The following is a 27,563-nucleotide window of genomic DNA, read 5'->3' on the forward strand; positions in this document are numbered from 1 at the left end:
GTACTAACTAATAAGGCGTGATCAAATCCATCCCCGAAAAGAAGTGTAAGGTCCAGACCAAGGCAGGTGACCTGATCAGTGTTCATTACAAGGGTACTTTGGACGATGGCACTGTATTTGACTCTTCGTACGACAGAGGCTCTCCAATCAACTTCAAGTTGGGTGTTGGCCAGGTAATCAAGGGCTGGGACGAAGGTTTGACGAGAATGTGCATTGGGGAAATCAGAAAGTTGGTGATTCCTTCTGACTTGGCTTACGGAGAAAGAGGCATTGGTCCAATTCCTCCAAGGGCAACTTTGAGTAAGTATAGATTAAAGAGAGTAATTATAGGGAGAATACTAACAGTTTTAGCTTTCATTGCCGAATTGGTTGACATTGCCGGCGCACCAAAGGTTGAGGAAGATGACGAAGAAGAAGAAGAAATTCCTGAAGACAAGGAAGAAGCTACCGAGGAAGTAGCTGAAGAAAAGGAAGAAACTCCAGAAGAAGTTCCTGAAGAAGAAGAAGAAGAAGAAGAAGTTACCCACGATGAGTTGTAGGCAATTTCAATTTATCCATTCTACTTGTAGATTAAGTAGAGGTTAGTGAATATATACTTCTCTATATAAGCGAGAGTATAGCGTAGAAAAGGTGCAGCACTATAAGCGCATAGTAACCGAGCATAATCTTGGAAATCCAAATGGCACGAAATTATGATTGCAAATTATAGCTGGTGATAGAAGACAAAGGTTAGTATACAGACTAATAATGACGAGACGCCTTACAGTTCCTGTTCTTTACGAACAAAACAACATGACTTCTGACATACTCTTTCAGGAATATTGTAGCACCTCTCCGTTATCCTCCCTGATAAGAACTGAAAAATCCATGACGTCACGTGTTCTTCCCCAGAACATGATGCCTTTTTAAGGATTTCCAATCATCCCATGTTGAATATCTTTTGTGCAACACGATATTTCTAGCAATTGCTTCATTGTAAATGGTCAATTACATGCGAGAAGTATTTGTTAGTGTCTGAGGTACTTCTGCTTATTTATTAACCAGCATCAGGGATTTTTGTTCACCCATCCCATTCACTCTTACCCCGTACTAATTCGTTCCTAATATTTATACTCAACAGTAATACTCAATGACTACCAGAAGATTCTACAAACCATTGAAGGAGTTCATTACGTCTCCCACCGACTTCAAGCTTGTCTACTCCACCGGTGGAGAAGACTTGCTATCGTCTGGCGTTAAGCGAATCTGTGTCCTTGACTCTTCTTTCAATCCTCCGCATTTGGGCCACTATGCCTTGATTAAAGAGTCCTTGGCTCAGAAGTCCCAAATAGAAAAGGACGAAAACAGGTCGATTTTACTTTTGCTTTCGGTGAAGAACGCAGATAAAGTCAATCCTCAGCCAGAGTCCTTCGAAAACAGATTGGAAATGATGTACTTAATGGCCAACGACCTTGCTAAAACTTTCCATACCCACCATATCGGAATTGGGTTGACCAACCACGCGAAATTTGTTGACAAGTCTGTTTCCATTTTAAACTACTTGCACAGCAATGGTGTCGATAAGAACAAGATCAAATTGACGTTCTTAGTTGGCTTTGATACGTTGACAAGAATCCTCAACCCTAATTACTATTTACCAGACAAATTGTCTACTACTTTGGAAGAATTCATGAAACAAACCGACTTATTTTGTTTAACAAGAAACGATGAGCATGTTTCACACAAGGAACAGAATAACTACGTTCTGGACATTAGAAATGGTAAACATGAACATATACCTACACACTGGTCGGATAACATCGTTCTTCTCGACAACGCAGGCGATGAAATAGGCTTAATCAGCTCTTCTGCTATCAGAGCAAGTATCAGTGCAAACAGCGACTTGTGGCACGATAAGGTGATTCCAGAAGTAAGGGATTTTATTATAAAAGAGAAGCTATACTTACCCAAAGAGAAAATCTAATACTATTTAGTAGTATAGAAAATATAATAACGAAGCACCAGCAACGATGATGGTGCTCAAAGTCGATAAATAGCTTGTAGTTGCAGCCGAGAGGTGCTTGACTCCTTCGACGTTCTTGTATTGATAGCTGGAATCTTCATCAGTGGAGTTTCCTTCTGTTGGAGTATTGGCTACAACTTTTTCGTTGTTGGCATTGATACACTCGATCTTGCCACCTCTGATAACAGAACTGATATCACTTTTGAGCCATTTGGCACAATCAAATGAAGTCGATGTGGAATGAATACTAGCACTTCCTTTCACTAGTTTGAGATGCTTGAAGCTAGTTTCTTTGATATTTCCGACAATCTCAATTGCACCGCCAATCACATTCAAACTGGGGAAGAAATTGATCTTTTCAACCTTGGTATTGTTGACAAGCATCAAACCACCACCAATTTCGGTAACTAATGGGAAGTCGACGCTATTCAACATTTTATTTTTGAGCAAACTTAATGTTCCGCCAATGAACTTCAATTTAGGTATTTTCAATTGTGTAAAGTAGTTATTTGTCAAACTAGCTGATCCATTGATTAATTCCAATTCGTTTAAGTTCAAGTCGGCAACTTCATGAATGCTTACATTGCTGGCAAATTTCAACCTGGGAAGAGAAACTTTCACATCGGCTTGGTTGGCGGCAATGTGTAACTCTTTTGTCACTTCTTCAACATTAAAGTTTATTTGATGCAAGAATCGATTATTATTGATGTCTAGGACTTCCAATTTGTTGGATAAGAATCCTGAGAATTCTGTCAATGAGGAATCTGAAACTGTGATTCTCTCAATGTTATTGATATCAGCACTTACATAAACGTTGCTTAATATAGGAAGAACTCTCCATTCTAGTTCCTTGACAGTCCTAAGTGAAGGGAACGATACCAAAGACAACGAAGTCAATTCGGTAAGAACAAGTCCCTCACTGATGGAAGCGAGTGCTGGAGCTTCAAGTCTGACTAACTCTGGCGACTTTTTGACACTCAACCCACCAATAATATTTTCAATATCACCAAGGGACAACAATGGGTGGTTATACTCAGAAACATCAATGTTACCAACAATAGTATGACACTCATCAATTACCTTCATATCACTAGGTGTCTTGATGCTGTAGTGTTCTCTCTTACAATATTCTGGAAGTGAACCTCTGGAGATAACTGATATTTGGTCATCCACAGTGTGATTAGTATTCAGTTCAACCTCGGAGTTGGAGATTATATTTGATTTAACTAATACTTCAGAAGGTACAATGTATTCTTAATATTGTTAGTTAGCGCCCATAAATGGAGTTGATGTTCAGATACTTACCTTTGACTCCACCATATTCTGATGGAATCGGAATTGAGTACGAAGTTGAAAGCACTGCAATAAGCACCAAGGTTTTGGAAAGAAACATCTTTGCAATGATTGTTGTGCTTGAAGACTTGATAAAGAAGTATTGGTTAGTAAGACTTTGTAAATGCTCAAGCGCAGGCGCACAAAACATTTTTTGCACCCAAAATTCCTTGATACAAAAATACACATATTTCTTTCTTTCAAACTATATTCAAGTCATAAAACATATAAACTATCATAATGTAACTATTTGTACTTGTTGTTCTTGTCTTCATCACTAGCGTTCTCCAATAACTCCTCTTCGCCTTTCTGCCTTTCGAGGTCTTCAAGGATTTCAACACTTCCACGGTCTGCGAGGTGTGTAATCTTACCAACTGCGGAAGTGTCAGGACACAAGATAGCACCCTTTCTACCAACCAAGTACCATGGTAAGTTGAAAACTTCTTCCATACTTTCAAGGGATCTACCCGAAATTTCAGGAATGAAAAACCAAGACCAGAATAATGACATTGCACATACAACAGTGAAAAAGTAGAAAGCCCCATACTTCTTAAGACTGATCAACATTTTTGGTACAGCTTTGGAGTTACCATATTGGTTAGCAAAATGGAACACCATGATGAGAGATTGACCGAAAGAACGAAGCTTCAATGGGAAAATTTCCGAACCAAGCAAATATTGAACACTGTTGAAACCCATGGTCCAACCAATACCGGAAATATATAAGGCTGCCATTGCTGCTTTACTAGCAGCTTTTTCAGAAGGAGATAAGGTCCAACCTTCTTCCGTCGCATGGGGAACGATCTGCAAAAAAATTGCAAAGAACAAAATGGAAATCATTTGAATGGTAATACCAATGTAAAGTGCCTTTCTACGACCTAAGAAATCGATGATGAAAAAAGCACTGAAGTAAGCCGAACAGAACTTGATAACACCTAAGATAACAGTCATCTTCATAACCTCAACACCTTTGATTCCAGCATAACTAAAGAGGTCACCAGCATAAATCGTAATGGCATTAGCTCCACTCCATTGTCCAAGCAATTGAGACATGAAACCAATGACGAAGAAACGGTAGCTGATAGACTTAACTGTAACTAAGTCCCTGAATTTTTGCCACACAGAATAATTGGAAGTTGCTTCTCTTTCGGCGAATACTTGTTCATTAATATCATTAATTTCTCCAACAATGTATGGGTGGTCAGGTGGCAACTGTCTGAGTTTGCACAAACTCTTCAAAGCTCTGTCATTCTTTCCAACTTTAAGTAACCATCTAGGACTCTCATACGAGAAAAGCGAACCAATGAAAACAAAACCGGAAAAGATGAATTTAAGACAAAGAGGGATCATCCACTGACTGTTAGTAGAACCTGACATATGTTTTGCTGTAGCATAATTGACGGAATAGGAAAGGAAAATACCCAAGTACACAGCACCACTGAACAAACAACCAAAGAGACCTCTGTATGCTGGTGGAGCAACTTCAGACATATATGTTGGACCGATAGTTGTAGTCTGTCCAATAGCGAAACCCTCGATTAATCTACCCGCATATAACTGTCCTACATTTCTTGAAGTCATTTGAATAATTGCACCAATGATCCAAATAACGCAAACTTGTTGCACAGCTCTAACTCTGCCTAACTTATCAACAGTATACATTGCAAGAATGGCACCTCCAACAGAACCTAACTGAACCATTGCTGCAATATTGGACTTCAAGTCTGCAATTTCATGTTCCGACTTGCTTTTATCAGATAAACCAAAGAGATGCTTGAAAGAGGGCTGATGCATGGCACCAGCTACGGTACCTTCATCTGTTCCTCTAGCAGCACCAAGAATACCAAAAACCAAGACAGAAACTTCAAACAGTTAGTACTGAAACTAAGCCATCAAGAAAATATGTACATACGGAAAAGAGTCTTGTTATAGATTTCTTTCGGTGAGTGGTCATCTGCAACTCTCCATCTGAACTTCACCTTTTGCTTTTCTTCCACTTGCGAGCTTACTGCAACAACGTTATTGAGCTTTTCAATACTCATACTTGATAAATGTTGCTTGATTCGACAATCGAAGATACCCAATTTGACGATATCTTTAATGGCTTTTATATGTTTGCAAAAATCATTGTCCAGTCACGAATATGGGACAAACTTTCCTATCAGTACATGCTAACACAGACTACAACGATCTCCTCAAACCACTACGTACAATGAAACCCCACATTAGAACAGCGAGGTATTAGAACTGAACTTCATGGTTCCAACCTTGGCAGTGCCCTAAATGAAAGTTAGAGTCAAGAAACTTTTCTTGTCAGTGGGGTATATGCTCCGAGAAGTCGCCATGAAATATCTATTTGACGTCTTTTGGTAAAACTAGAGGCTGCTATTGTGAACAGAGAATGTCACCCCATTGAGGCCAGCCAAGTTTCGTTTCAATAAGCTATGCTCTGCAAACAATTGTACTGCAAACTACGACAGACTACAACAATAATGAATTGGTTGGTGGCACAATATCCTGAAAGCTCACCGTAACTTAAAGTAAGAGTGTGCCCATTAGAACAGCTAGTAGTAATGAAATCCCGGAAGGCTAAGAAAAAACGAAACTATTTGTTCACCAACAATTCCACCAACCGGGTTGCACTCAATTCGTCCAACTGCAAATCCCCACGGGCATCATTTTATTTTATGTGAGTTTCCAAGACAAACCAAGGAAAGTCGGAAAATCCTTTTGCCTAAATGGTTATTTTTCTAAGCTAAAAAAAGCCATATTTGATGTAGTATCGAAGTATTTTTCAAATTGAGAAGTATTTTCAGTTCAAGCGGCGTACAAATTTATTCTACTCAAGTGGCCGCTACATTCTCCAACGTTCATTGCCTTTGCTCAAGTATGTCCAGTACTTCCAGTTGTAGTTATCCCGGAGTTTTTACCAGAAGTATGGCGGAAAGTACAATCTTGGCAATACTTTAAGTCGTTGTGGAAAGGTGGGGGAACTGGCTGCAAGACAGCCTACAGATTGCCTTGCGGCGGGCTGAAATTTCGCGAAAATATGTTAGCAAACGCAGGAGATAACGTGTGCTGCTGCGAAATAATTGGAAAAGTCTGACGAAGATTGGGAGCCAATGTTCGAAATTTCGATTTAAGTCATGGCCGTTTTAATGTGCAAGTATCAATTGAGGTGAAGTAGGTCTCTAAGGTCCGACAACTTGAACTCAACAATTATGTACCACTACAATCTATTCGAATTTGATGACTGGAGGCCCAATCTACTATGACCCGAGAAAGGCTTATGCACTATATCTTGACATAATGTTTTGTGGCAATGTAGCGAACCGAGGTGTCCCCCATCCTAATGGAAAAAACTCAATAACGGCACGTAGCGCTAGGGACTATTCTCAACAAAACACACCCCTCAATTAAAACTCCGAGATGTCCAACGGCGGATCGGTCGATTTCTGGAAAAAAACAAATTTGGTAGCCAATTCCCCACTGAAACATGAATTAGCTTTTAGGGAGCACAAGCACAGGAAGAAGCTTATTTGCAACCCCCTCCAAGGGACAAGCTGAATCGACGGACTGTCCCGGGGAACGAAAGAGCCTCTCCATACATGATCTGGTCATTGGAGTACTTTTCTATGTACGAACATTGCGGGATTTGAGAATTTTTTTCTTGTCTCTGAGTCAACAACTTCCATTTCTTGTCCCCTCAAGACACAGCGGTCCTGTAAATGTTAACAGACAACTACAACTAGGGTATGGGCAATTGATAGAGGTATTTAGCCGTGGATACCAGCAATGGCCGAGCCACCGAAACGGCTTCGATTCAAAGAAACGAAATAGAGCAACCAGCTTCAACCCGTCCTTTTTTGAACTAAATTAGGAAAGCTATCTTAAGAAATTGGCCAAATTTTGCAACCATAATAGATAGAGAAAATGAACTGTAGAAGACTGAGACAAGAATAATATATAAGAAAAAAAGCTGCGAACAAAAGACTAATTATAGAGACAATAATGCTCGCAATATTATGCCCTTTGTATTTCATAATTAGGCACTATAAATCCAAACACGGGTATTTCCAGCTACTCAGATAACCTTGCTACTAGCAGAGTATCTGATAGTAATGGAAATCTGATTGGATTATGCTTACGTAACCTTGAGAAATGCAGTGGACACTGTAGATAACACGACATTCATCTTGTGCGACACCGCCCCTAGCTAATACAAATGTCGCACCAGCCAATCCTCATTGATTATTGAAATGGATAATACAATTCCAAAAGACATCCCAGCAGCTCCCATAGCCATTAATTCCACATCAGACATTGCGTTGTCTTGTGCTCCTCTGTCTGTACTCACATAAATATGGCCTATGCATCCAGTCTAGTTGCGCTTTCTGTGCTCACAGTCGGTGGGTATATGCTTTTCACCGGTTCTGGAGAATCGTTCAACGTTGGTGAATTCTTGGAGTCCACCTCGCCTTACATGTGGGCCTGTCTTGGAATTGCCAGTTGTATCGGCTTTTCAGTTGTTGGTGCTGCCTGGGGGATCTTCATCACTGGCTCCACCATCTTGGGTGCTGGTGTCAAGGCTCCTCGTATCACCACTAAGAATTTAATCTCCATCATTTTCTGCGAAGTTGTTGCTATCTATGGTCTTATTATGGCCATTGTGTTTTCGTCAAAATTGACTTCAGTCCCTACTTCTGATCTTTTCACAAAGGAAAACTTATACACGGGCTATTCGTTGTTTTGGGCCGGCATCACTGTTGGTTTGTCCAACTTGATCTGTGGTCTTGCTGTTGGTGTCACTGGCTCTACTGCTGCCATCTCTGATGCTGCTGACTCGTCTCTTTTCGTCAAAATCTTGGTGATTGAGATTTTTGGCTCTGTCTTGGGTTTGTTTGGCTTGATTGTCGGCTTGTTGATGGCCGGTAAAGCCCAAGAGTTCAAGTAGACTCAATTGATCGCTTTACAAAGTTGACAAGTTGACTTTACTAAACTCTTCACTATACATAAAAAAAGTTTAGCATCGACCAGTTCTATTCTCATTTGGAAATGAACGATGGAACTGCCTTCACTTCTAGCGGCAACATGCAACCATAGTTACCATTATCATGATTTTTGTTCATGTTTTAATATAGTTATCCTTCAATATAGACCTTACGAATTACTTTGTAGACCTAACACTATTGGTACTTCCTGGAAACTAATAAGGTTTATAGTTATCATTGTATTTGAACCAAAATCATAGTATTCTTACTTTGTTACATTATAATTCTTTTGTATTACATTGTATTGAATGCTCTATTAAAGCTTGTATAACTAGGCATCCACCTCCATGAAGTCAGGGTTCTTCTTCAAAATCACAACCCCGTCCAACGACCCACTCAATGAGATCCATTCGTCAGTGTTTTCCAACTCGGCTCTTTCTCCGTAGTTCAACAACACAGGAGTAGATTGAGTCACCCATCCAGTAATGGTCTTGGGCCTACCTGCCTGTCCTACCACATCAACAGCCTGACCGACTCTGACATTCACCTTGATAGGGTTTAAATCTTCATCTACTGTAACCAACATTCTGGGCTTTACACCAGGAATCAAGTAGTACAATACTTGATGGGAGGTCTCGGTAGTAGAGTCACTCAAGATGAAGGCCTTTGGATCTAATAATGCTACAGAAATAGTCAACAACGATGCCAATGAAACCTTGGATAAGATGCTTCTCTCACTATTGAAAGGACTCAACGTCAATGTGCCCTTACCCAAGTGCAAGATTCCCTGTGCAATTCGTACCATGAACAATGAGTCTGGCGACTTGATATAGTAAGAAGCCAATTGCCTCAACAACTGTGCCAATCTGGCGTTGTTTGTACCAGCACCAACCAAACCCATGGAGTAGATGGCATTCTGAGCTACTTCCAAGTCTGGGTCGTGCGAGTAACGAGACAAGGTATCAAACACCTTCATTTGTGGATATGAAGTAGACACCAATCCCATTGCCAATGGCACAGCTCTACGGATCAGAGAATTACCATAATGCATCAAATGGGCAAAGTGACGAAGTGACATGTCTTGACCGATTTCATCTCCCATAGCAATACAGGCCAAACCCAAAACAGCAATACCCTGAAACAACTCTTCTTCCTCTTCCTTTTCTTCCTCTTCCTCTTCCTCTTTTTCTTCTTTTTCTTCCTTTTCGCTTGCCTTCTTTTCAGCTGTGGCTTCTTCCATTTCTACGTCGGCGACATCTTCAGCTGTCTTGTCTTCTTTGTTTTCGCTCTTCAATTGGTCTTCTTCTGATTGTTCCAATTTCTTTTCATCAGCGGCTTGATCTTTAGGCTTAGCAGTGCACATCTGTAATAAGGACTGGATCTGCAAAACATTACCGGTACCAGCATAAGCACAGATATTCACTAAGACCTTCAAGGTCTTACAGATAGGGTGTTCGATGGCATCGATGGTTTCCAATACGTCCTCGACTTGTTCGGTCTTGCCCATGTATAACAAACCCAAACCTAAAGACATGAATTTGATGAACTTATTGGTCAATTGAATGAAGTCTCTTTCCAATAAGGTCTGCAATATGGTGGATGTAATATCGCCGTGACAAGTACCAACAAATACATGCCCTAAAGCCAAAGCTGCTAAGCAGGAGATTTCAAAAGGAATATCTAAATCAGAAACCAATGGCAATAACAAGTTCAACACTTCCTCATTGGAGGAACCGGCAAATGCAATACCTAACCCATTAATGGCAGAAGATTGCAAGAGCTTGTTTGGGTCAGAGACATAGTCTTGAAGTAAAGCCAAAGCAGCTTCGACATCGTCGTGAACATTAGCAGAAACAATACCCGTACCCAATAAGGCACCAGCTTTAATTTCGTCCTCAGAAGAATAGGTGTACTTGTCCAAGACCTGGAAACCTTCGTTGATATTCCATTGGTGGAGAGAACCCAACGAGGCAGTAGTCGAAACCATGCCGAGTCCCTTGGTCTTGTAGATCCACGACTTGTTGTCTTCTTCAGTTTGAATTAACTTGTCGGTACCATATCCCAAGTTGATGAAGGTGTTGACAAACGCAGCAGCCAAGTTCTGCTTGGCAGAGTCAATAGAGCCAGAGGTTCCCAAACCAAACTTGGCGTTTTCCAAGTGTGATTTATAGATATCCTCAGGCACCTTTGGATCTAAGAGATTCAACTCCTTAGCAAGATAGCTGTAGTATTCGTGCAACTTGACATTGTGGATGGTTTCCTGCACTTCTGGATTCTCACCAGGGTACTTGAAGCTGTTCTTCTGCTGGGCGAGCATGAGTCCCAACTGTTTATGAATCAAGACATCGTCGGTGACTTCAAAAACTTTCTTAATCAAGTCCTCATCATCTAACTTGATAGCCAAAGTTAAGGCTTGTGTCAATTGACTATGTTCCAAATAGATGGCATAGGCAGTGTGCAAGAATGACTTATCGTCGGGAGGAGCTAAGTAAGGTACACAACTGACCATATAAAGACATACTCTGGCGTAAGTGCTGTCATCTACGAACTTAGGTAACTTGTCAATACTTTCGATTTCCAAGAGCAAGTCTACGGCGTCAGCTTCTGCATTGTGTTCCAAGAAGAAAGGAACAATCTGTATAGCCAATTGGACCAATTTTTCGATGGATTCGTCCGAACCCAACTCCTCCTGGTACGATTCTCCGATTTCTAATGCCAAGTGACGCATGTATTCGTGACCCCAGTCGGCGATAGTAGTATCAGACGACAACAATCTGTATTTCAACGAGTCTCTCTTTCCGTCGTCAGAGTAAGTCATAGCTAATACAGACAAAATATCGGCCAAACTTACGACAACATTTGTTTTGACACCGTGAGTTTCAGCCCATTTGTCGTACAATTCAGTCAAGGCAGGATAGTGAGGTCTCAAGAACTTCAATGGCTTGGGCACAGCTGTCATTGAAGTAGTGGAATCCTTAATATAGGTCTTCAATGTCGACAAGTATTTGTCATACAAACCCAGCTCTTGATCTGGCTCTGCCAAACGTTCCACGAGAAGTTCCAAGTCATCCTTCAAACGCTGGTCTTCTTCAGACAACTCTTCCTCCTTCTGTTCCTTCTTCTTAGTAGCTTCAGTAACCTCCTTGGGAGGCACGGTTTCCGTTTCTTTGGCAGGCGACATGATTAGTGACCGCAATGAAAGGCAGAATTAAACTGTTAATGAATGTGAAAAAATTGATAAAATGGTGGAACAAGATGATATCTGGCGATCTACAATAATCTGATTTCACAGTATGATTTTCCAGGCTGAAAAGTGAAAAAGTAGTGAAAAGTATAGGATTCTTTGCGACAATGGCAGAAAAACTCAGACAGATGTCAAATAGAGGGTGTGCTGAGATCGTAGCCGTGATTATGTCTCCAATAGAAGGCGTGCTGGAAAAGTGAACGGGAAAAACGAGAACATATAGATCCCGTAGTTTGACAAATGGTTTGGTGGTGTTGAGTGGAAGGCAAATCGCGACAATGTCTCTGCGACATTGTCTCAGCTCAGTCTATGCAGCTAAGACGATTAGTTAAGAGGGCGAAGATCAGGTTAACTTTTGATTCAGAAATTTTTACTCTGAAACTTGAAATGGCTCAGCTTCCCTCGCCTTCGAGGGCTACATAATCATTCGCTTTTATATGTGCTTACCTTGGCAGCTCTACTATCCTACTCTTCCAAAGTCTTTCAGACAAGATGTTTGGTAATGGTACTGTATACTGAACCACAATTTGCACCCACTAAAATGCCAGTACTGCTGGAACAGAAAGCCAATATAAAGCATAGTAAATGTGTAGGAGCAACTACCAAAAAACAGCTTAGATGTGAAGCACTACAGTAGTTACAATTGCCACATTCCTAAGCTCAGACAACTTTTGCTTTTACGTGTGTGTCTGCCTGGATTCGCTTAGCCTTTCTCGGTCACGTGCACACGCGTCCCTTGTGTGTTTACGTTTCTTCCCAAATATGTCTTCTTTAACTAAACTTCTTAGCTCTAGCAATTAAGCCAGACAAGATACACTTTGATTGCAAGAAGAAGCGGGTCATTCTAGCCGTGACGTGGAGTATTCTAAAGAGAGCTTCCATTTGATTGAAATTGTTCACATTTTGTCTTTTGGTTCCAAATTACATCCGTAAGCTCGTACAACATCTATACAAAACTGGTTGAAAAATTCCATTAAGCACAGAACGTTTGCAATAGACTACACACTTGGAACATTTTTAACTGTCTTCAGTGCAGCTGAATAACGAACTAACATACAATTACAGAAAGTCCATAACACTTGAACAATTTGTCACTGACAACAGCTTTTGTACTAGTTCACTTGGTATTTTTAACTATGGATCGCATCTTCTATCGTACAGATTCAGTAGATCCCGTGTCCAACCTGCCAATCTATATCTTTGACACCTCATACTTGCCTTCGACAGATGTAATCAGCTATGATGCGTTTATCCCCACTTTAATCAGTCTTCTTCCCCAGGAACGGTATGTCCTTGTCATGTTTTCCTGTGGACTCAATAAGATCTCATGGGTATGGGGCATCAAGTTCTTGAAAGCGTTCCTTGCTGAGAATAACAATGTGGAGAATGTGGTGAAAATCATCTCAGTACATGATTCATGGTTCATCAAGTCAATCACAGATATCTTGACCAATTACAATTTCACGAAAAAGAATATAGCTTCTTTGAATAGACTTTTTGATTCTTTTGTGATAAACAGTAACCAGCCTGACGATGTTCATTCCATTCTCGCCAAGAGCCCCTCAGATGACTTCAACAAGAATACCATCATCCGTTGCAACAGCTTATCGCAACTCAGCAACTACGTAGATATCCGTCGTTTAAAGATTTCTTTGAACGTTTATAAGCACGATCTAGAAGTGGAAAATGATATCCAGCTCTCGATAAGGTTTATCCCTTTGTTGAACCCGTATACAAGAATAGATAGGAGCTCACATCCTTTATTTTTCCACCACTTTTACCAAGTGTTTAATATCATCAATGCCAACGGAGAGAAAGTAGAGTTGTTGTTTCACAAACCAGGAAACAAAGCCAATACCGAGATCTTCTACAACTGTGTCAACAGGAACCAGTTAATCTGGATCAACGACTGGAACTTATTCTGTATTTCCACTGCCTTTAAGAAGTTCTTGCATAACCTACCATATCCAATGGTTCCTCTTGACAGTATAGAATTGCCGATTAAGGACGATTTCAATTATACATTCACAACTTTTTCGAAAATCATTGCTGCTCATGAATATAACGAAGAAACAACTAATTACAGCAATGTGTTGATCCAATTGTGTCGTCTCTGCCACGGTCTTATAAATGCCAACCAAGTCACAAAGCACACATCAACTTCTTTGGCTAAATGTATGAGTCATTGTCTCAGCCATCAGTTGGTTTCAAATTCAAGTAAAGATGTAATCATCGTAGTAACGAGATTTTTGAGAAACGTACTTGAGTTCTGGCCACAGATTTCAACAGCCTATAAGAATTACCCATCGATAGAAGACATTATCAACGGTAAGGTTTGTCCTATTGATAAGCCGGATGATTCCTATGACTTGAGTTATGATGTTACTTTAGAGGAAGACGACGAAAATGACAAGAAGTTCAACAGCATTGAAATACTTGCCACCAATAGACAATCTATCGCTGGTTCTGAAGGACCAGTAGACAAATTGATCACTCCTAGAACCAGCCCTCGCAGAATCAATCTTCCAGCTACGCCTAGCTCTCTATCTCCTCATAAACCAAGAAGTCCAGTTAGAAGTCCCAAACGGGAGAAATTGTACTCACCTAACAAACCAGCCAAGTCAGTCAACTTCTCAATGAGGGTTGCCAACAAACTCGCGGATGTTTCTAATATTGGACTTCAGTTCCCTCCACAAAAGTATAAATTCAGTGCCAACGCAAGGAAGGAAATAGACTCAACACCGGCATTTTTGCAAGATACGGAAGTAGTAGTTAAGAAGCCTGTGATCAGAGGTAGAAAGGTGGGAGAACTTGCTAAGCTCTTTGAAGAACGATCGCAAGCTTTGGAACTATTGAAGGGAATGTAAGGAAAGTAAAAGAGTACATAGGATAGGAAAATATAAATTATTTATTAATTGCAATGTAGAACAAGCAATCAATATTTGATAATCTTAAGGACATCAAAAAGTCTTTCCACAAAGTGCTAAACTTATAGCGTAACAAAGATATTAGCACCATGATAATTATTCCAAAATAGACAAAGGCTTACAAGTTAAAGAAAAACAACTTATAACAATAAAATACAAAATTTACAAAGTGTTTTGGCTAGTGTACAAAAAGACTAGGCGTGGTATCAGTTACTCACCGACCAATCTGCTATCAATATTGTCCATGGATAAGTCCGAACTGTCGTTATGGTAAGGGTTGTGGCTGGCGTGACGCGTAGCATGTGCCACAGCAGCAATAGCAGCTGCAGCAGTGTTGTCCGTATCGTTGAGAGCATGGTCCTGCAAATGTTGATACTGCTGGTACTGCTGATCATCCAATTGGTGCTGGTGAGCCGCCGCAGCAGCAGCTTCGTTGAATTGCCGTTGGAATTCTTCCTGTTGCTGCGATTGAGAGTACTGCAACACTTGGGCATCAGATTGCCCGTCTTCACCATTAGTACCATTGAGGATGGCGTTGGCAGCAGCAGCTGCTGCCACAGCCGCTGCCGTTGCATCTTCATCGCCATTTCCTCTCTTTTTGTATTGAGCAAGTCTGCCAGCATTATGGCCAAGATTGTACCTAGCAGCATTCAGCTTCTTAAGTTTACGCTTGTAGCCTCTGATCTCGTTGTAGATGTCTTCACGTTTAATCAAAACGTCTGGGAACTGTTCCTTTATCTTGGACTCGATGTGAGATGGTTTGGTACCTACTTTGTACAAATCAAGAATAAGCATGTTCAACTCATCGGAACGCTTACGCAACATCGGATGGTTCGACAACGGATCCAATTGTGGATGGTTGTGTTCGTTACATGTCGTTCTCAAAGTCCATACACTCGTTGACTTCTTATAGGCTGCTGTCATAGAAAATGGACACCGTAACTTCTTTGTCTTCGTACTGGGATCAATAAGATAGTTACCTGCTACGTCTACCAGCCGTGGATCATCAAGATCCTTCTTCAGCTTCTTATGCCTGTACTTACCTCCCAACTCACAAGTATAGTAGATAGCCTTCTTGTTGGAATGGGCAATGACAACACCAAACCCGTTGTCACGCGCAAACTCCTGGATGAAGTCGTTAAGATCATCACGGTTGTGGAACGCCTGTTCTGGAAACGGTCTCGTGATCAAGTTACCCTCAGCTGTGATCGTGTTCTCCTGAACCGGATAAATCTTCAGTTTCAGATCAACAATGGGGTCTGGAATCTGGATGTTGTATTCGGAATCCAAGTCGTCTGGCTGCTGGTAGTGGTGATGGTGGTGGTGGTGAAGTTCGGCACTAATCAGATGATTCAGACCACCTTGACTCTGCTGGTGTTGAAGCGCATGCTGGCCCAGTTGGTTCTGTTGGTGTTGTTGGTTCTGATGTTGTTGGCTCAATTGCTGAAGCTGACGATTGTGGAGCTGCTGCTGCTGGTGCAAATTCAACAGCGGAAGCGCTTGGTGCTGGTTCTGACTCTGTTGGTGGTGTTGGTGTTGACCTTGGTGATGTTGACTTTGTTGGAGGTGTTGTGAACTGTGTTGTGATGACAGGTACTTTCCCAGGGGGTTCCTGAGAGCAGCGATGTCATGGTGAAGTTGTTCCTGTTTGGCCACGCTCAAAAGCTGGTCGTCAATGTTTGCCGAGTAGTCGTCTTCTTCTGGAGGTCCAGACATGTTGCGATTGCTGCAAAACCTGGGGACGGGTGTGTGTGATTCAAAGTCGTGTTAAGGAAGAAGAGTAGTGCCGGTGTTAAATATTTGTGTTGTTGATATTTGTCGAAAAGTTGAAACACGTGATGACGTGCGGAAATGTACTCGTGAGGAAAAATACACAAGATTATGTGCAGTAGTATACAGCACGTGACGTATATGCTAGCCTGAAGATTATAGACGAAACTTAGTTCATAATCTTCTTCAGCAAGGCCAATATTGTCTATGTTTTTTGTTGAATGCCTTTTTTCACTTGTACGTATCTCTTTGGAGCATTTTTGTACACATTTTTGCCACTCCTCTGACACTCTTTAGGCACCCTTTGGCCACTTTTGAATTCTTCTATGGCTGCGAAATCTACATGCCTATTAAATATCATGCCACATTTAATTTAATACTCTATTCTATGTCTATAGATCCAACTTATTCTTAGCCCATTTTGGCAACACAAACGATGCACTATGAATTTCCAGGCTGTAATACTGAAAAATCTGGCTCTCCTTCTCCTCCAGGAACCGTCTCAATGGGGTTTGCAATGTCTTTTCTTCATCATTAGTAGCTATAACTAAACCCAACTGTCCACTGGTATAACTAGGCATGTAGCACTGACTGTATGCAACGTTTTTAAACACAATTCGTGCCTTAACAAGCAAGTCTTTCAAGTAGTCGATATTGAGCCAGATATTCTCGCTGCTCTGCATGATGACAATGCCCTTTTTGGCCAATGCGTTTAACAATAACTTAAAGTAGTTGACCTGGAAGAATTCCTCTGCGGGACCTTCGGGATCCGACGAATCGGTGATAATAACATCGAACTTCTCGGTGGTTTCCTTCAAGAACTTGAAGCCGTCTTCGATTCTCAAGTTCACTTTGGGGTGGTTGTGGTACTTGGCCATGTTGGGCAAAAATTTGGTCGACAACTTGATCACCATGTCATCGATCTCTACCATGGTGATAGATTCGACGGTGTTGTCCTCGACATGCTTCACAAGTTCTCTGATGACTCCACAGTCTCCTCCCCCAATGACCAATACCTTCTTGGGGCTAGGGTGGGACATGATAGGCAAATGGGTTATCAACTCCTGGTAGGCAAACTCGTCCTTTTCTGTGCACTGAACTATGCCGTTGAGAACCAACACATTGCCAAAAGTGGTGGACTCAAAGATAAGAATGTCCTGGAAGGGAGACTCGGTATGGTACAAGATCCGCGAGATTTCCAACCCAAACGTCTGTCCAGGGAAGGATTCCTCGCTTTTCTCAAAGAACCAGTACTTGTCGCCCTGCTTGGACACAGAGGCATGGGTGAAAGTTTGCAAGTCTATGCTGGGTATGTTTTCCAAGTCGAGATCTGTGCTAGACATGGTGGAAAATTATGTGAAAAATTATGAGTGAAAAATTAGAGTGCGATGAGCCGAACGAGACTAGTATGCTGATTGAACTATACCAAGTCGCTTAGACACGATACGTATGCTGGAGTGGCGAATAGCACGATATATTCAAGAATAATGCTAGAATCCTAAAGAAGAAAACGTAAGATAATTACGGGTTTCAAGACACAATAGGTTTAGTGTAGTGTGATTGAAATATTGGTATGGTATTCCTGCAGCTAAAACTTTTCACTTCCCTTACCAGATAGCACAGTCACAGACAGTATGAAGTTTCACAAGTGTCCAGACATTCTGTTTCTCCAAGCCATGACTCCATCTGTAATGTGGGGAATGGAGGATAACGACTAGTTCAAGTAAGGACAGTTTCAAGTAAATAGGGCTAATTGTGTAAAGCACACAACTGGATACCACAGAGATGTGCTGAAATTCTTTAGATAGAGAGAGAGACAAATGGTAGCAATGGAAGAAGAAGAAGAAGAAGAAGAAGAAGAAGAAGAAGAAGAAGAAGAAGAAGAAGAAGAAGAAGAAGTACGAAAATTCTGAGCCGGTCTCGTACTGTGAATCCTTCGATCAGGGCACCTGTGATTCTCGCTTGTAAATTAGTTCAACTAAAGCACTGAAAATTCACAGCCTCGATAACTGCTGCTCGCTTAAAGGTACCTTGAGACCAGATAGACTGGGGAAGGGATACATGATGTCATACACTCGGCACCACAATTGTGAGCACTCTACGACTTTCTATAGCTTTCTATCACTTGCTCTACTCCGTATTTCCTTGATGTTTTCTAGAACCTATTGTGTGTTTTAAGCGACAAATTGTTAACTGTGGCTAGCAGTAGACAGTCCGATTGTATGCAACAGACGTCCCCAAAGTAAGTCTATGCGACTGATAAAGATAAGCATTGTGGAGGAGAAAATTGCACGGCGTCGGAGTATCCGACAGAACGGCCAACTCAGGATCACGGCTACGTTCTCTCCACAGTTATCGCCTGTAGCAAAAGACTGAGCTGGCAAATAATTGTAATTCTGGCAAATATCGTATTCCCCATAGAAGGAGAACAAATTGCTAAGACGTAAACGCACCTATATTTTTCCGAAGATGACGTACAATTGGCTTGCCACGTTTATTTTCAGTAAATGTTCCAGCGCCGTTTGTCCTCAGCCCATAATCCCCTCCTTGTCTGTCGATCCAAATGCCCTTCATACCATTTCCTAGCTACGTTAGCTCATTCTGTTGCGTCACCAAATCGACTCTAAATCTGAGAAAAATCAATGGTGTGCATACAGCCACAGACCCAGGCCTGCACACGGAGTTGTGAAAATATCGAGCCTCTGATTTACTAGCAAATCTGGCAGGTGACCTACTCGGGCTAATAATAATGAGATCATCAAACGAACAACAAAGGCGTCTGGTCATAGCAGGAATCTCCCCACACACGCCGGTGTTGGCAATAGAGTTGGCAAAGGTGCTCATGGTGGTTATCTGATCTGCCCTAATAATTATGGTAGACGCACGACCGCTGAGTCGGGTGAGACATTTTTCTAGGCTGTACAGTCACGATTACCGTGGAGGACCCCGAGACGAGCTGGCGGGAAGGAATTGGAGCCAGACTCAAGCTGAGTAGGAAGCCAGTGGAACAGACCGAGTCAGGCTATGAATCAGACTAAGTAGCAATATAAGCGTCCCTTATTGGCTACAAAAGAACCAGTACAGAATCTCTAATCCACCCAAGTCCGCTCCAAAGACCTGGAACCGTCGTGCACACACCACAATCACATTGCTTTTTTTCACCTCTTTTTTCCTCTCCTCACTCACGTTATACGAATGGAAAAACCAGACGGTTTTCAACACATCTATTTTATGGATTTTCCAGGGATAACAAAGTCATATAGATAGCTAATTTTTTCCAGCTAGGATATCTACTTATATCGCTGAAGTCTACTAGAAAAGCCTATAAGTTTCAACAACTTCCACTTCACCAAACAGCTCTACTGCTGACACCTCCTTGTATCTCTGCTGGGTCTTTTTCTGCTCCCTTCGCTACCGTTTCCAGACCCATATTTGCATCGCTGGATTCCCCAAATTCAGGAGATGCAACAAGCACAACAACGGGCCTCTTCTGTGGTGAGAATGAAGCTGCCCTCTGCTTCCACGACCGGGATCTCCAGCTTCCCCTCTTCTCTCCAGAACAGCCATGCTAAGACTACTTCCTCGAGTAAAGGCTCCAGCTCTTTTTTCCACTTCACGTTGGTAGCCATCTTGTACAAGTTGGCTCAGCTTGGAATCGCCTTCATTCTCCACTTACTCGTACCTTCTTCCAGCAACTTGGTGTTGCCCAGTGAACCTGAATCTTCAGGTGGCAAGTCGGAGAAACGTTTGTTTCCATCTATTAGTAATCCTATTATCCAACACGAACAAGTCAAAGATGAAACCGATGATGCCGACGCAGTCATCGAAAGGCCCTCTACCCCTGTTACCAATGTAGCCCAGCCCTGTTCGACTGGTCTTACCACCCGTTTGCTTCCTTTTAAGAACGCCAAGGGTGAAATTGAGTGGGCTTTCACAGACGACGTGACTCCCGGAAACGAGTTGGACGTATTCAAGATGAGCCGTTTTGACGAAAAGAACGCCCCAAAACCTAAAAACAACAACGAAAATGAGAACGAAGATGACAACTTGTCGCCTACGATTTCCAACTCATCAAACAACGAATCCATCCTCTCTAACAACAGTAAAAAGCTCAAGACTAAGAAGGAGGACGAAGACAACGAACACACAGGAACTCCTTTGACCAACCACTCTTCCCCTTTCTCGCCTGAAGACGACGATGATGCCAAAGAAAAAGAGGACTTGTCTTCTTCATCTTCTGATAACTTGGCTGATTCCAACGAAGGTGAACATGACGATGTAGATGATGAAGACAAAGTACACCAGTGCCCTCATTGCGATGCCACCTTTAAGATCAGAGGATACTTGACCAGACACTTGAAGAAGCACGCAACAAAGAAGGCTTATAGTTGTCCTTTCCACAAGTTTAGCATCTACATCGACGAGAATAATATCACTCACAAGTGCCATCCAAACGGTGGCTTTTCTCGGAGAGACACATACAAGACTCATTTGAAGTCCAGGCATTTCAAATACCCAAAAGGCACCAAAACTAAAGACAGAGCCAATTCTCCTGGTACTTGTTCAATGTGTGGCTGCTACTTCCCAAATGCTGAGATCTGGTGTGAATTACATGTGGAAGGTGGAGAGTGTAAGTTCTTGCCAGAAGGGTTTAAAGGTAAGTCTAGAATCAAGAACAGATTGAAGAAACAGTTGTCGAAGCTCAGAAAGTCCGATGCCGAAGCCAACGAATTGACATCGTCTATAATCAACTCACATTACTTGAACGGCACTTCCATGAATGGTAACTTGAATTCGAACATCAATGGCAGTATGAATGGTATCTCCAACAATAATATCCAAGATGTGCCTACTCCATACATAAATACACCCAATTCAGTACACTCTATTGGAACTCCAGCACCCATGAATAGCAATCCTCAGTATGAGTATCACAACTCGCAGTCGCCGGAATCTGTAGTATCTCACACACAGCACAACACTCCCATGTCCACGAAGTCACCTATTAGTTACTCACAAATATTGCAGGCACAAGTGGCGAACCAAAACTCGCAAGCCCGTACTTTTATGCAAAAGACTGATATGCCCACTTCTAACGACCATATGGTACCACAATTTGAACAATTCACTAGAAACTCCACACCTGTAAATGCAGTTGAAGACTATGACGATGAATACTGTTTGGATGTGGACCAGTTGAACACAGCTTCCTTGAAAAACTACAACGAAGTAGTCGACTTCCTCAAGAACCAGACCCCATCTACTTTTCTTCAACAGCAGCAGTTCCAACAACCTGCCAATGACACGCATCCATCTGCACAGCTGGCTCATTTCCTTCAAGAGTACCAAGAGTTACCTCCACAGCCTCAAGTGCAATACCAACAACAATACCAACCTTCTCCTATGCAGCAACAATATGCTCACACGTCGTTTAATCAGGGCATGTACCAAGCTTAAGTTAAGGTTCGTATCCTACATTCCATCCATCATGAGCGACGTTAATTATTCTATTCACCTTCTATATTTGGGTAATCTATGGGTTCATTTCAATAGCGATCATCACAGATGATATTCAGTGAAGTCTGTCTTTTTTGTATAATACTACGGTTTTAGGTATTACAAATATATTTTCAATACAGAGATTTCGTAAGTCATTGGCCAAGTAGTATTCATTAGGTTATATTTTTATCGTAAAATGTGCTCACTGTCAAATTATGATTCTTCTTCTATCCAAAGATATCATCCATTGCACTCTTTGCCAGCTTTTTCTTTTTCTTCTCTTTCTTCTTAGGTTTCTTTGTATCACCAAAGATGTCATCCATAGACATAGAGTCAATGCTCTTATTAGACGTTGAATTTGGGGTAGAATCTCTTTCTGGCTCAGCCAGTGTGACACGAGACGAAGTAGCAGAAGATTTCTTCTTCTTCTTTACCACGGACGAGATGTTATCATTTACTTTTCGTTTCGTAGATGTAGCTGTTTCAAGAATTGTGTCCTCGAAAGTAATGGCTTCTCCAAGATCATCACCAGAATCTATGACAATATTTGTCAGATTCATTTGTTGAACTTGTACCCTTTTATTGTCTTTGATTCCGCCAACTTGCATCAAAATTGCCCATATCTTTGTCAAATTGCCCACCAATGTCAATCCCAAGTTTATAAACTGGCCAAGGGCTATTACACCGTTGAATTCATAGTATGCCTTGGTGAACACCTTTCGCAGATCCAAGTATACGATAATATCGACTATCTGTTTTTGTTTGTGTTCCTTCTTTGCCTTGGACTTTATTCTAGCTATGTCTACAGCTAGTTTTATGATCTTTCGTACGTATCGGTGAAGTATATTCAAGTATTTCCACCATACTGTAAGTCTGTGCTGGTTTCTTCCTCTATGGTAGAGCAAATGGAGGATATAGTATTCATTTGTGAGAGCCGTAGTCTGCTCCGGAGAGATAAGCTCAAGCATGGTAGATGTCTAAGGTACTCTTCTACTTGGGGTTTGGGAAGTGTCAAGTCTGAAGTGAAATAAAGACGACTATTATCTGCTCGTTAAACCAACTGAAAAATCAGTAAGAGTCCGTGGGTGCGAAATGTGAGAAATAACAACCAAGGAGAATCCTGGAGCAAAGAAATCAGTTTGGGGTGAGATAATAAGTAAAGTAATCCGAAACTGCAGCGACGATATCCATTAGCTTCTAACATTTACTTGAAAGCGTCCTGTTAAAGTTGTAGTAACCTCCACTGCCAGAGTCCTATAGTCATCTCGAACGTGATCCAGATCACGCGATTTTCTTCAAAAATTGTTTTTAGCGATGCTTTCTATTCACCTCTTCGCTATCCACAGACAACTAGTTCTACCCCAAAACACATCCCAAATCCCAATTAATGTCGATTCCAGAGCTCGTGGGCCAGGCTAGGGCTCTTTTGCAGACACTGCAGGCAGAAAAGGCTTTAGAGTTGCTCCAGCCTTCTCTCGAGTCACAGGCTCAGAATGTCTCGTTTCTTCAGATCTATGGAGAGACTCTCTTGGAGAATAACGACTTAGAGACGGCATACGATGTTTTGGCTAGAGCATGTGAGCTTGATCCAAGTGCAGAGGCTGGATCTGAGAAGTTCTTCTATTTGGGACAAATGGTAGGCGGTGCTCAAGGTCTCAATGCCTTGGACATTGGACTTACTAAGTTGAAGAACCAATTGTCATTGGTGCAAAATGACGCAGGCGAAGATGATGCTGTCTTGATTGAATTGTCGAAATTGTATTCGACGAAGGATTCTTTGATTTCGTACTTAATCAAGAAGTTGAATCAGGGAATATTTGCCGAGATCGAGATTTGGATGACAGACATGTGTATGGAGGAAGAGGCTGAATCTAAGTGCGACGAGCTCATTGACTATTCCCTTTCTCTCGACGTCAACAACCCCGAGGCATTGTCCTTGTTATCATCAATTCGTATTTCTCAACAAAGAAATGACGATGCCAAAGAATCGTTGTTGAAGTCGTGGGACTTGTTTAGAGAAAAGAAGACAAGACTTGAAGAATCAGCCAATAAGATTCAATCTGGCAATGAAGCTTCCAACGAAGATGCTTTTGAAGTTGGCTTAGAATACGTAGAGTTGATCCAGCCCTTGTTGACATTAGCTCGTTTTGCCATAGAACTCGAGCTCTATGACACTGCTGCTACTATCGCTTCCAACACTCAGGATATCAACGAAAGCATCTTGGATGCATACTACTACGAAGCTCTAGCCTACTTGTTTAATGCCCGAAAGCTTTTCTCAGGAGAAACCACAACTAACGAAGAAGACTACAGAGACATTGATATAAAGTTGCTTAAGAAATCAGCTTCTGCTGAAGTCAAGACCTTGTTGAACGAAGCCAAGAGTTCTTTGACTCAAGGATTCAAGATCATAAATACTGATGCTGTTGCTGAAGCAGACCCTGGCTTAGTTGAGCAAGTTCAGGAATTGTTGACCGCCTTGGGAGGTCCTGTAATGAGTGAGTTGATGCCGCAGAGAGGCGATGTTGAAGAAGAAAACTGGGAAGATGAAATCAACAGCGATGACGACAATTAGAGTAAAATAGAGAGAAATTGTAAGCGACGATGTCAATTAGTGGTATATGAAAACCACTCCTACAATAAGAGCAACGATTCTTGTTGCTTAATCATGTACATTATAAAAGCTATACCATCATTATTCATAGAATCGTAAGGATACAATAGAAAAGGTATTTGAAGAATTGAAATCATTTTTGTAGTCTAATGCATTAAGGCTGAAAGTCAACCTTCAAGAGTTCGTAATTTGGTGTGATTGTCCGTTTACTTCAACAAATTGATGACATTGGGAACATCCTTGAAGAAGTCGTTGTTGAAAATGTCGATCTGCATCAGTTCGAAGTATTGGTCATATTGGTTGGCGTCACTCAGATTCATCAGATTAGGACTGAAGGAAGAGTCTGTTTGCATGTAGGGTGTAGTTCCATTGGTGCTTGCTACATAGGCATTTAACTCCGTCAGGGTCTGTGAAGGTGGTTGCAACATATTTCTGATAGAAGGAATAGCATCTGATTTAGGAACTGGACTTGAGACTGGTTGTGGCAATGCCAGTTTGACCCAGTCGCTTCTCAGCTCCATCTTTTGCTTCTTCTTCGAAGTTCCAGCCGCTGATGCTGCCTTGGCCCTTTGTCTACGTTTTCTACTCTTAGACTTGGAGTCCAACGTGTTGGTGAAATCTCTGGTCAATCTACAGATTTCATCAACCACCCACCAGGTCAGTGAGAACTTTTCCAACTCGTTGATGTAGTCTTTGAATTCAAACGGATCTTGGTACACTTTATATTCCTCATATTCACCATCCTTGAGACACATTCTCGCCTTCTTCTTGAGAGCAACAGCCATGGCCAAAGACATGCACCATGGAACCATCGGAATATTGATGACAAACTCGTCCTTCATCTGAACAAGATACCACAAAATATTCAGCGAGGCTCTAAGTGCTACAGCTTCTGGAATATGGTTAGGTATCTGAGGGTTATCGTACTTGGCCTTCTGCGAAGCTAAGATAATGACATTGTTCACCACTCTTGTCATGAAATGAATGGTATTTCCTACGTAGTCGGTGAAGGGATTATCACCAACTCTGGAAGCTACCGGATACATGGAATCGTAGGCAACCCTATTTCTAGAGCGTTCCTTATCGCAAAGCTCAAATTCAATTCGCTGGAATTCATCCGTGTCAAACATCTTGTATCTGACCATGTTATTGTTCAAGTTGTTTGTTCCTATGACGTTGTTGTTGTTGAAGGGCTGAAAGATTGCAAAAAACATGTTTTCAAGCGAACGTGCAAGCTGTACCATCTTCAACAAGTTGATATTGTTGTAGGGAAGATCGACATTGAAATCCTCTTGTCTAATAAAGACAGGACGGGCATTTACGAGACCGTTGAAGCGATCAAAGATGTAGCAGCACCACCACAAATTGGAAGAATACTCAACTTTCAGAGGCTCAGCATTCAACAGAAGTCTCTTCATGTGGATACCAATAGAAGTCGCCAAGTTAATTGCATCTGTGAGATCGTGGGAAGAGTTTTCACATCCCAACTTGTCATAGTTGAAATGGGTCGAAAGAACAAGCGATACCACTAAACGTGAAAACTTGTCTTCGTCTCCTAACTGAGGAAGTATAAGCAAAATTTGCCTGATTTTGTATTCTAATTCAGACATAAATGAGACGAGATCTTCATTGAATTGCTGCTGCGACATGTCAGACATGACTTGTCCGTGCCGATGGAGAGTACCACGCAAAAATACCTTCTTAAGAATTGACTCTGCCATTTTATCCCTCAGAATGGCTAGCACCACAACGTAGATCAAAACATTTTGTGCCTTGTTGTTGCGGTAATCGTCCCAGAAGCCATTTTCATGAACCAAAGGAAAGATGGAGTTCAACTTATAAAAGTACAACTCTATAAGTTGACGTACTTCGTCGCTTTCAAACGGGTATGCTGGAGATTCTAAAGTGAACGCATTTATCAGCAAGAGGAAGTTGTAGACATTTTCGTTACGGATGTAGAACTCCTTGAAAGTACCACTCCCAAAGTTCTTGAGCTTGTAGGATTTGCCTTCTACGCCTTCCTTGGTGTTCTGATTTTCTTTAGTAGTCTTCACGTAGACTCCAGACTCATGCCAGATGGTCTGGTCGTCTGACATGGCAATAATTACCTTAGGATGACCGTGGAAAAGATATTGATAGTTCGAGCCCAGATCATTGCCCAGTACATTGAAGTTGAAAGTCTGCTTAAGGTACTGTGGAGTAATGGTCTTCATATTGATTCTCTGAGGACGATTGAAAACTTCACCGTTGGCAATATCGTTTCCATTGCTGATACTACTATGATGGCTATTGCCGGTATTCGTATGATTGGGCGACTGCTTGATTTCAGACATGCTCTTTGATTTTGGGTACACGGGCAGAGGCACAAATTCTACCGCCTGTTGCGGAAACGAACCAACGTGCGAATTGCGCTTAGAGACTTTCATATTGGTAGTAGCAGTACCATTTTCAATGGTAGTATTGTTACCTGTAAGAGCAGCAGCGTTGGAAGTGTTACTGTTGCCGTTCATGGGGACCGTAGCCGAACTGATGTCTACTGCTGATGTGATGGTGTCGGAATGGATGGAAGTATTCTGCACAAGAGTCCTGTTCTCAGAAATCGATTCAATCGGGATGGGAAGATGGTGTTGGCCATTGGAGAGGATATTGCTATTATTGCTAGTATGGCTGTTAATGTTATTGGTATTGTTGTTATTGTTAATATTGTAATTGTTGATGTTGTTACTGTTGAGATTATCTTGAATTTGACTACCAATGTAGTTTTGGTTATGGGTCTGGGTCTGGGTCTGGATCTGATTTTGGTTTATATCTTGGTGTATATCGTGACTTTGGCTTATTTCGTCAATATTTCCCAATTCATTCTTAATCGTGGACTGAATCTGAATTTGCTGGTTTTGGTTTTGGTCCGGAGTCTGGCTCTGTACGGCCTGCTGCTTCGCAAGCGAACAAGTCCATTTGTTCTTGCGGCAATTCACACATCCCAAGGACTCGTAGTCGGTGGAAGTGATCTGACACTTGACTCTCTTCACACGGCAGTTCTGACAGCACTTGAACGTGCGCTTGCGCGTCTTGTAGTTCGAGTCGAACGCGGGGAAAACGAACATGAAGACGGATAAGAAGGGCTTGAAGTTCAGACACGTCGAGATTCACTAGGAAACTTAAGTTGGCAGTCCATAAATTTACA

The 27,563-nt window shown here is 41.7% G+C and overlaps 12 protein-coding genes across 12 annotated transcripts; 6 read left to right on the top strand and 6 right to left on the bottom strand. All coding sequences in view use genetic code 12, as the record gives it.

Moving 5' to 3' along the window:
* Positions 1-53: 53 nt before the first annotated feature.
* Positions 54-398, top strand: PICST_23499 (FK506-binding protein 2 precursor (FKBP-21); the record flags this gene model as incomplete). Its single annotated transcript, XM_001386869.1, has 2 exons — positions 54-300; positions 352-398. Coding segments are annotated over 2 exons (294 nt in total), but the record flags the coding sequence as incomplete, so codon positions are not given.
* A 578-nt stretch (positions 399-976) lies between these two features.
* Positions 977-1,963, top strand: PICST_81173 (nicotinate-nucleotide adenylyltransferase; the record flags this gene model as incomplete). The annotated part of the gene is made up of 1 exon (XM_001386870.1): positions 977-1,963. Exon 1 carries the CDS (start codon positions 1,130-1,132, stop codon positions 1,961-1,963), a length of 834 nt encoding a protein of 277 aa, XP_001386907.2. The 5' UTR covers positions 977-1,129.
* Positions 1,964-2,065: 102 nt separating this feature from the next.
* PICST_29120 (sporulation-specific protein 2) lies at positions 2,066-3,395 on the bottom strand (the record flags this gene model as incomplete). The annotated part of the gene is made up of 2 exons (XM_001387106.1): positions 2,066-3,255; positions 3,308-3,395. Coding segments are annotated over 2 exons (1,278 nt in total), but the record flags the coding sequence as incomplete, so codon positions are not given.
* A 185-nt stretch (positions 3,396-3,580) lies between these two features.
* QUP4 (Quinate permease (Quinate transporter)) lies at positions 3,581-5,376 on the bottom strand (the record flags this gene model as incomplete). Its single annotated transcript, XM_001387107.1, has 2 exons — positions 3,581-5,196; positions 5,247-5,376. The coding sequence occupies 2 exons, from the start codon at positions 5,374-5,376 to the stop codon at positions 3,581-3,583; spliced, it is 1,746 nt and encodes a 581-aa protein (XP_001387144.1).
* Positions 5,377-7,656: 2,280 nt separating this feature from the next.
* On the top strand, positions 7,657-8,599 carry PPA1 (vacuolar ATPase V0 domain subunit c). The gene has a single exon (XM_001386871.1). It carries the CDS (start codon positions 7,698-7,700, stop codon positions 8,286-8,288), a length of 591 nt encoding a protein of 196 aa, XP_001386908.1. The 5' UTR covers positions 7,657-7,697; the 3' UTR covers positions 8,289-8,599.
* Positions 8,600-8,656: 57 nt separating this feature from the next.
* PICST_65037 (predicted protein) lies at positions 8,657-11,506 on the bottom strand (the record flags this gene model as incomplete). Its single annotated transcript, XM_001387108.1, has 1 exon — positions 8,657-11,506. The coding sequence occupies one exon, from the start codon at positions 11,504-11,506 to the stop codon at positions 8,657-8,659; it is 2,850 nt and encodes a 949-aa protein (XP_001387145.2).
* A 1,199-nt stretch (positions 11,507-12,705) lies between these two features.
* Positions 12,706-14,436, top strand: PICST_53352 (predicted protein; the record flags this gene model as incomplete). The annotated part of the gene is made up of 2 exons (XM_001386872.1): positions 12,706-13,104; positions 13,126-14,436. The coding sequence occupies 2 exons, from the start codon at positions 12,706-12,708 to the stop codon at positions 14,434-14,436; spliced, it is 1,710 nt and encodes a 569-aa protein (XP_001386909.2).
* Positions 14,437-16,658: 2,222 nt separating this feature from the next.
* Positions 16,659-17,609, bottom strand: PICST_40259 (predicted protein; the record flags this gene model as incomplete). Its single annotated transcript, XM_001387109.1, has 1 exon — positions 16,659-17,609. The coding sequence occupies one exon, from the start codon at positions 17,607-17,609 to the stop codon at positions 16,659-16,661; it is 951 nt and encodes a 316-aa protein (XP_001387146.2).
* A 1,913-nt stretch (positions 17,610-19,522) lies between these two features.
* Positions 19,523-21,914, top strand: STP2 (zf-C2H2 Zinc finger, C2H2 type). The gene has a single exon (XM_001386873.1). It carries the CDS (start codon positions 19,729-19,731, stop codon positions 21,721-21,723), a length of 1,995 nt encoding a protein of 664 aa, XP_001386910.2. The 5' UTR covers positions 19,523-19,728; the 3' UTR covers positions 21,724-21,914.
* Positions 21,915-21,992: 78 nt separating this feature from the next.
* On the bottom strand, positions 21,993-22,733 carry PICST_29128 (predicted protein; the record flags this gene model as incomplete). The annotated part of the gene is made up of 2 exons (XM_001387110.1): positions 21,993-22,193; positions 22,368-22,733. The coding sequence occupies 2 exons, from the start codon at positions 22,731-22,733 to the stop codon at positions 21,993-21,995; spliced, it is 567 nt and encodes a 188-aa protein (XP_001387147.2).
* A 404-nt stretch (positions 22,734-23,137) lies between these two features.
* On the top strand, positions 23,138-24,340 carry PICST_65039 (predicted protein; the record flags this gene model as incomplete). Its single annotated transcript, XM_001386874.1, has 2 exons — positions 23,138-23,470; positions 23,537-24,340. The coding sequence occupies exons 1-2, from the start codon at positions 23,153-23,155 to the stop codon at positions 24,338-24,340; spliced, it is 1,122 nt and encodes a 373-aa protein (XP_001386911.2). The 5' UTR covers positions 23,138-23,152.
* A 245-nt stretch (positions 24,341-24,585) lies between these two features.
* On the bottom strand, positions 24,586-27,483 carry PICST_53564 (predicted protein; the record flags this gene model as incomplete). Its single annotated transcript, XM_001387111.1, has 4 exons — positions 24,586-26,016; positions 26,041-26,586; positions 26,800-26,846; positions 27,207-27,483. The coding sequence occupies 4 exons, from the start codon at positions 27,481-27,483 to the stop codon at positions 24,586-24,588; spliced, it is 2,301 nt and encodes a 766-aa protein (XP_001387148.2).
* Positions 27,484-27,563: the final 80 nt, after the last annotated feature.

The sequence above is a fragment of the Scheffersomyces stipitis genome, chromosome 1, assembly GCF_000209165.1.
Source record: "Scheffersomyces stipitis CBS 6054 chromosome 1, whole genome shotgun sequence".
NCBI lineage: Eukaryota > Fungi > Ascomycota > Pichiomycetes > Serinales > Debaryomycetaceae > Scheffersomyces > Scheffersomyces stipitis.